The 9,224-nt window shown below is 33.2% G+C and overlaps 1 protein-coding gene across 1 annotated transcript in view; it reads right to left on the reverse strand.

Moving 5' to 3' along the window:
* Window positions 1-5,994: 5,994 nt before the first annotated feature.
* The window catches only part of LOC117171456, a 15,934-nt gene continuing 12,704 nt past the window's right edge, over window positions 5,995-9,224 (reverse strand). The window contains exon 3 of the mRNA XM_033358795.1: window positions 5,995-6,164. Within this exon, the coding sequence (XP_033214686.1) occupies window positions 6,073-6,164 (92 nt within the window). The 3' untranslated portion in view covers window positions 5,995-6,072. The remainder of the gene's footprint in view (window positions 6,165-9,224) is intronic.

Genomic DNA, 9,224 nt, shown 5'->3' on the forward strand with positions numbered 1-9,224 from the left:
TGTTCCGCGGTATGCTGCCGCATAACGCCCGAGTGCGAGCGCGAGGACTCTCTCTACAACCGGCTCTGTAACTCAATGAATTTCAATTTGTCCATTTTCTTACTAGACATTTTTCATAGTAAAGAAGTCAAGCTTTCTTTTGAGACTATTTAAAAAAAATCGTAGATGCCTAAATTGCGAAAAAAGTTAAATAAACAATTGATTTATTGAAAAAATTGTTTAGACAATTTTTTTGTTATAAATAATAAAATAGGATGAAAGCGTGTAAAAAGCACTTTCCAAAACCCTCATAAAAATTTTAAATCGCGTAATTAGAAAGGAAGTTACAGGCGTTTGAAACTACCCCTGCAGGCATTGGGGTTGAAAGTTCAACCCCCCCTCACTTGGGGAGGGTTGGTAATCCTGGTCTATAAGTTTGTGGATTAATTACTGTTGGGTAGGCGAACATATTCCCAGAATTTAAAGACAATCGAAAAACATGACTTTTTGAGTTGGCGCAGTTGAGGAATAATGCCCCATACAGGGCCTTTCGAAGTGTTAGAAGTCTTTGGAAAGGGAAACGTGAAAATTAACATAAAGAATTCTCCAAAAGTAGTTCATATTAATTGTCTTAAATTATCACGCATTAAATCAATTACAAAGAATTAGACAAGGAGAACATTTAAATTGAGAAGGAATTTCCAATTTTTGTTATATTACAGATAAATGGACCCTATTAATCGAAAAAGAATCGACCAACTTTGCGATCTGATCGTTGCCCGAGTTGATATATTGAGTTTATGGCCATACATTTTTGCAAACAATTTATTTAATCCAGATGATCGATGTGTGATTCGTTGGAAACAAAACCTCATGCACAAGGCAACTATCAGGTACATTATCCTGACAATTAAAACTAGAGGATCATTATCCTATGGAAATTTTACTTTAAGTTGATATCAATCTGGACACTCAATGTTGGCTGAACTATTGAAATTACTTGACTAGGTATAAATTGCACTCAGCTTTAAATAAATAAAGAGAAAATTTAACATGCAACATCGTTCTCTTTCAAAAATAAAAAAATGTGTAAAAAAAATTTTTTTTTCTAGCCTTATCATTAAATATATTATTATTAAATATTAAATATATATCACTATGGAGTGCAACCGCGGAAGCTATAGTGGGGTACGATTGCGGTCCCAATACTTTGAATATTACAACCGTGTCTTTACTTGAGGTAGGAGGATGTGACATACCTATACCTAAATTACATATAGAATCAGTAAATATCCAATTATTACAAATAACAGATTATACGTCCTCAAAAGTTATACAATGTAAAGTGCAAGTAGAACGCAGTGTTAAATATTGTGGTATGTACTCTCATATCTCAATGGTAGAAAATGGATATAAAGAATACATACAAGATGTTTCACATGAACAGTGTGATTTAATGCACGAAACTGGGGTATTTACAGTAGGAAAAGATGCACAAATTCTCGGTTTGAAACCAAATAATTCTTATTCTCACACACTAATCATAGCTGGATTAGTCACAAATTATGCCTCCTGTTACGGTGCATAATACTCAGACCCTTACGGTACTTGGAACTACGCAGTTGTCGAAGCTACTTATAAAATTGCGTCACGAGAATATTATGCTACAATCAATTTAAATGATGATAAAATACACCTAAGTTCAGGCGTGGTATGCGCAATTCCAGACACTACTTGTGTTGATATGGAGAGTGGTCAAACTTTTGGGAACCCTCTCCCTTCAGACACGTACAATTTCAAAAAATACCAATTATTATACTCAGGACTCGCGAATAAGACTTACGATAATACCACACACAACTCAGAAATATTACACTCCCTAATAACAGAGATATAACATTCGTATTACTCGTATCATACAAATCTACAATGCCTGCTTGTAATATTTTATTCGTAAGAACCGAACACCTCAAATTACTAATTCACGAAAACAAACACGGATTTACTATTTTTGAGAATCAAAAAATTGCAGTAAAAAATATGGATATTTTCACATATGTTAATTCCAAATTTGTTTATGTCGAAAGACACATTCGTAGAGAGATAAAACAACTTTATCGAGACGTTTTAGCTGAAAAATGTAAACTCGAACAAGAAGTATTTAGAAGTTCCCTTATTTTAGCCACTCAAGCACCTGATGAATTTGCTTATCACTTAATGAAGGGACCGGATTATATGGAAGTGGTGGCTAGAAAAGTTGTTCACATAGTTCAATGTGTACAAGCTGAGGTTATTTTTCGAGAAACCAAGGAATGCTATTTGCAACTTCCAATTTTTAAAGGAAATTAAACATTTTTTCTAACTCCACGGACTCATATTATTGCAAGCACGGGCACACTAACAAGTTGTAACACATTTGTACCTTCAATGTATTTCTTTGCCGAGAAGTGGTTTAAAATGTTACCAAATCCTGTCGAAGGACCAACACCCAACGTAATGATGCCTAAAACTACACCTACCTGGGAATATACTAACCCTTCATCCTTAGCTACGAGTGGCATATATTCACAGGCTGATTTAGATAAGTTGAGAGACCATATAATGTTTCACGCTGAAAAGCCTATGGTTTTAAATACATTAGCTAGAGGAGTAATGGGAAAGCCTACAAATAATCAAGGAATTTCGGTATTCAATCTTTTAGATGAAGAAACTTTGGACAAAATAACACAAACTGCGTGGGGAAAATTTTGGACAATATTCACCAATTTTGGAACAACAAGCGCAGGTGTAATTGGAATCGTGATGATAATAATAAGGGGCGTTAAACTCATAGCAGATACATTAACTCATGGTTACGCATTACATTCAGTTTTCGGATGGTCAGTTCACTTATTAGGTGCACTTTGGTCTTCAGTGACTAATTTGTTATTACATCTAGGTAAAGACCGAGACCTGTCTCCAAGAAGTAGAAGTCAAATTGAAGCCACACCCGCAGATAGCATTGATGAAAAGGAAATAGAACCAAACCCTAACACCTAAAATTCACCAACAGGTAACATAACGCCTCAAGTACGAACATATCTGCATCCTTCTTCACAACTTTCAGAAATAACTAAAATTCATAGACAACAAAGTAGCTACCCTCTTCAACTTTAATCAAAATGTTTCGAAAACCTTTCTCTCTTCTCCTTCAGGAACTTATTGACAGTCAAAGGAAAATGCCACTTAATTACGAAGTTCAAGTTATAAGAGATACTGAAAAACAATTTATTTATTCAGTTAACTTGAGATACGAACGTTCTACAATAATCAGTAGTAGTCAGGACGAAGATTCGGCAAAGCAAAAAGCCGCTTGCGCTTTGTATTGTTATTTAAAAAGGAAGTAAATCCAATGGTTTATAACCCAGAAGATGCGGTTACAGCTGTAGCTGTATTTAATGAACTCGAAAATTTTTGTAAAAATCGAATCTTATCTACACCACAATATTCAACATTAAATACCCGCGAAAGATTGGGCATACAGGCCACCGTCGTAATATGCAAAATTATGAATCTAAAAAGAGCAGTACTAGGAACAACGCCCTTACAAGCTAAAGTAAAAATAGCATTAAAAACCCTACACGCACTACCATAAAGAAACAACTATACCAAAAAAACGAAAAATGACCACTATATCACCCTCGCGTAAAGAAAAAACAATAATTAAGAAAGATTGTAACGAAGAAACTCTACCACTAAACCCTGATGAACCATCAACTTCTCAATTTAACTGTATGAGAAATCCATCACAACGGAAAACATTTAAAAAATGTATTAAATGTGGTTTCCGACCACAGAACCCTTACTTTAAATTATGAATATGACCATGCCCCTTTTGTATTTAGTAATCTCCCATTAAATAATGCAAAATTTACAGAATCATAATTCGGAAATTACAATTTAATTCACTTATTCAAAAAAAAATAATGTCCTATTACCTGTCCTACTAACCACGGCATGTATTATTAGACAATTGTTTTTCTATTATTGTGCATAATTAAATTAATGTATTAATTAATTGTTCTTATTTCAGGTTACGGATCGAGGAGTACAATGATTCTACCAAATTTTCTAACCTTTCTCATAATCATTTTAGAGTTAAAATCAATACCATGCTCACCTTATTCCTACCAGTATCTTCCTGCAAACCAAACACCTGGCCTTTATTTTGAGAAATTAAAAGACATTCGATTTCCTCTAAGTGATTGGAGTATCATTGCTATCACTAATTTAAATACATTTTTTAGTTATGGCCCAATTATTACCGGACAATATGATAAATTAATACCTTATTGTTTTAGCGGCCCTGAATCAAGAAATTGCAATACCCTTTTTGGCCAAGAAAGAATAAATTATTTTCAAGAAATACCACGTTTGTATTTACGTGCAAATGATATTCGTACCCATATTTTTAAAATAGAGACACTTGAAATCCCAAAAGATTCAGCTATTCTTGATTCCAGTTTTAATAAGAAATTGAAAGAAATTAATTATGCAGAGAATGCCACTCTATACAGCGAATGGGTTTCCGAAACTTTCGGAAAACTATCACCAATAGCAGATTATTATTTGGAAAACCTAGAAAAATTATCAAATATCCTATCGTTTGCTAAAATGGAAAAATGGCACCTAAGAATCCTTACAAGTAATCAATTTCATCTAGTAACTTCAGATATAAAGGAAAAATTTCCTACTGCATACCTTCCAACAAACAATTCATTAATGAAGTATTTAAAAATGTCGGAAATTGAAATATTTCAAATGAATGATACAATTATCATTCATGCGTCGATTCCTCTTCCACAAATTGAAAAATTCAAATTTTATAAATTACATCCCTCGTACAAATTCTCGACCTTGAATAATGATTCAAAATTTATAACTACTTACATCAAACCTAAGACTAATTATCTTGCAATTTCAAATGATAACTCTACATACTTATTCACTAATAACAAACTTCATAAAACTTGCAAAACAACCCCTTATGGCAAAATGTGTCTATCAGCTGAAATCCTAGAATTTTCAAAATCAGTAAATAACTGTGAACTTTCACTTTATTTAAACTCAACCCTTTCTGAATGCAATTTAGAAAAAAAACCTACAATATAAACCCTTTTCTTCCATATTAGAATCAAGAGCGGGGTGGATTTATTTTTCTCCTTATACAAATAATATTCAAATTAAATTTCCCCTAAATCAACAAATTATATTTCCATTAAAAGTTAATGGCATATTTAATATTTCATCAAATTGCGTTCTGATATTAAACAATTCGCAATCTTGGATTCCTGATCGGAACATGGAACCAGAAAAAAAAATTATATACCGATTTTATAAAAAAGAATTTATCCCAAAATATACTATTCAGTCAGAAAACATTACATTTTTACACGAAATTACAAACCCTACGAATTCTTACGATAACAAAATTATAATAGCCCTTCTGATTTCTATAACTATTATTGCTATTATAGCAGTAGTTACACTTTTGACTCTAATTTATAAAGAATTTTACTTGTATCAAGGAATGCGCTGGCTATCCGTTTCATTTTTTAATTTTCCTACTCCTCATCCAAGCGACTCCCTAAATGCAACACCTGATGATGTTGCAGTCTAAAAATACTACTCTTTATCCAAAGCATTTCCTAAAAGCAGTATCTAACGAAATTTGATATAATAATGCTAATAAACTAATTAGGAAAAGAAAAACAAAATAATAATTACCTACAAAATTCGTTATAATATTTTATTGTTGTTCCACGGATTGTAGTACTTCGAGTTTATTAATGTAGAGAATCAATAATCAGTTGCTTGTAAAACAGTTGTGATTTATTATAACCTCAAACTTCAAACTAATTTGTTGTCTATTCCAATTTAATTTTTTTAAGAAAACGGACGATTTAAATTATATAAATTTTATTTAATAAAGGATTTAATTATTAAACTCTTTTTTACAATAGAGATCGAAGCCACTCATTTCTTACTTTACTATACTATACACACTCACATAAAACTGAAGCAACACTATTTACAATACCGAAATGGAAACAATCATTTTTTGCTTATATGCAGGAACGTCGTCACTTCTACCATACAAAATTGGACAGCATGTCCCCAAAAATGCTCTCGTCTGATGGCTCGAACTAGAAAAATAAAAGAGAAAACAAATGTTATTAATATGAACTATTATTAATTATTATCATGGCGGGAAAATTTTCAGTTTATTCTGCGAAACCAAATGTAATTTATATTTCTCAATTATATATTAAATACAGATCAAAAGGAAGAAAATATTGGAAAAAAATTTCAACTACCGTAATTAATTAACTAAATAAAAAATAAATAAAAAAATAGTAATTAAGTACGTTAACCAATTCATCTTGGTCATTGATGATGAATTTCTGGTAATCCATTTGCATGGGCAAGTTCCCAAATTGTCGCAGATGACGCTGGATCATCGCGCATCGATTCTGAATAGTTTTTTTTTTGGGAAATGGCCCAATTCACTGGTAATTTAATACGACGCCCAGCATATTTAACGTATAACCTCTGAATTGAGAGCATAATTCCTACTGTATTTGTAGGAGCCCACATTTTATCAGCTTTCACCTATAAATATTTATTTCATTAATAATATTGAAATAAAAAATGCAATAAGAAATTTTTAAAATGCTATGAGATAATGAAGAACTAAATTTGCCTTTTTTAGAATGCTATTACAAAGGAATTGAAAAATCCGATTGAATCAAACAGAAGAAAATAATTATAATTAAACTAATCAAACTTCTAAATTAAAATTATATAAAAAAAAGAAGAAAGAAAAAAAGGAGGAATTAAAATAAAATTATATAACAAAAAATATATATATATAACTCTTAATGCCTTCAATGCCTTTTTAAATTCTCACTTGTAAAATAGCATTTAATTTATTAAATTAATATTAGCTAATAAATAAGATATTATTACCTGCACAAGTTTTTCATCACGAATGTCCCAAAATTGACCTTCTACGACGAAGATGGAGTCGAGAAAACCTTTTGACATTTATTCTAGCAGAACCTGCGTCTTTTTACTGAAATCCGCTGGAGTAAACGTATTCCAAGCGTCAGGGAATTGGTATCGCCAAGCTTTCTTCTTTAATTTATTTAAATGTATCGCAATGTGTTGACTAGCTACACATTGGCCCCTGGCAGGTGAAGCCAAAAAATCACTTTCAAAGAGAGCGTCATGATCTTCACTCATGAAAGTAAAAAACTCAGGCGCGTTTGATTCTGGTATTGAAACTGTTGGTTGTCCTAGAGTTCCACTTGGTCCTGGGATTGAAATTGCAACCTCTTCTGAAATCCCACTTGATCCTGACGTCACACTTGATCTCGCAATGGGATAAGGTGTAATTCTTACCCTAGATAGTGCTGCAGAACTCAACACTTTTCCATTCTTCTCCAGCTTTTGATAGATGCATGCCTGATACAATTTCGTCGTCAAAAATATTTTAGAATGTAAAACTTATATATTATATGTACGTATGTGTTAAATTTTTAGGAATGGTTCCAACTCAGCACCATCTGGAACTGAATTCCTAGCAATTATTGTTTTTCCGTACATAGACTTTCTGTTTGACAGTTTACAAAGAATTTCTTCCTGTCGTTGTTTTCGAAGGCAATGGCGTAGTTTCATAGCATTGTTGAGAGCACATCTGAACATTTCTTCCTTTCTAACTCCATGGAGAAAGCAGAAATCTCTCCTGGCATCGAGTCTTTTGAAGGCTGGGCAGTTTACGTCTTCCAAATTGATGATTTGTCTGCTGGTGATTTTCTGTAAAAACGAGGCTTTTTCCCGACCACGTGTGTAAATCTCTGATGCAGTTTTGGCAACTTCTCGAAGCTTTGAATATAAAAACTTCAGTGGGATGTCTCCATCGAACCATTCAATTCCATGATAGTGACAGGTTAGCCAGTTGTTTTGTGACTTTGAACATGCAGGAAGTTCAGAGAAGAGATATGGCGGTCCAACAATCCAATGGGCTATGTATTTATGATCAGCAGCAACAACCGCCACTTCCTTTAGTATAAACTAGTCATCTATATCTCGAAAGCCTTATATGTCAATTATATAGTGCATTGTTTTACATTCAAGAGTAGAGGTGAGGATGAAGATACCCTTACGAGAGACTACAACCAACTGAGCAGAGCGTCTTATATACTCGGGTACACATTCGTCATTTTTCCCCCTCCGTGTTCAACTGATATTGAAAACCGGTTCTGTCAAACAGGTTTATGCAGGTCTGTGCAGGTTTTAACCGCTGTAATCTACTATAACCTGCCTGGACGCGTCAGTTTCCAAGCCATTGTCATATTCTGTGTAGACTATACAATTAATAGTTTGTTGTACTGTTTCTTCTACACGAAGCTCAATGCGAAGGCTACCATGTTTAACGAGATTCCAGTGAGATTGACAATTTGCAGAAAGATCAGGGATAAGATCAAATGCAAAGAGGCAGTATCCATTTGCGTAATCAAAACGATCAATATTATTTCCCTCGTTCATAAAATGAATCCCCGTTCCGGAAAACAGAGTATGATAAGTATCAATGTATAGCTTACCTTTTGAGAAATCTGGTTGCAAAAGCTTTGACGGAATTTTCATACCATCTACGTAAAGAGAGAAATGATTGATATTAAAGTGTCTAAAGTTAAAGGGATTTTTACTACGATGACCGTTGAATGCGTCATTTTCGACAAATCCAATGATGATCCTTTTAGGTAGTTGACCGAATATAACATTATCGAGAGTTTCACTTTGAACACCACAATTAATTGTGAGTGTTTTAACCTCTGCTCTGGTAAGTGGGTACTTGGCCGTACCTTGAGAAAGAGCTTTTGCGTGTGCAAGCAGCATCCCAGGGCTGATTTTTACACGCCGAATAAGAAGAGATGCTTCATCAATATGAAGATAAGTCCGATTAGTAGGATCCATAAGACAAAAAGCATTTTTAGAACGCACCAGTCGAACTCTAAGTTTAACAGCATTCAAGAGAAATTTATGCTGATTAAAAACATCACTGTGCAAATGACCAATTAGATCAATTTTTCCTCCTTCACCCAGTATACCAGGTGTATACATATGAAACCGGTATTTTTTCAAGAAAAAAACACATTTATTTCAAGAGAATGATAACAAATATTTTATTCAAAGTATGCGCC

Source organism: Belonocnema kinseyi, chromosome 4 (assembly GCF_010883055.1).
Source record: "Belonocnema kinseyi isolate 2016_QV_RU_SX_M_011 chromosome 4, B_treatae_v1, whole genome shotgun sequence".
Taxonomy (NCBI): Eukaryota; Metazoa; Arthropoda; class Insecta; order Hymenoptera; family Cynipidae; genus Belonocnema; species Belonocnema kinseyi.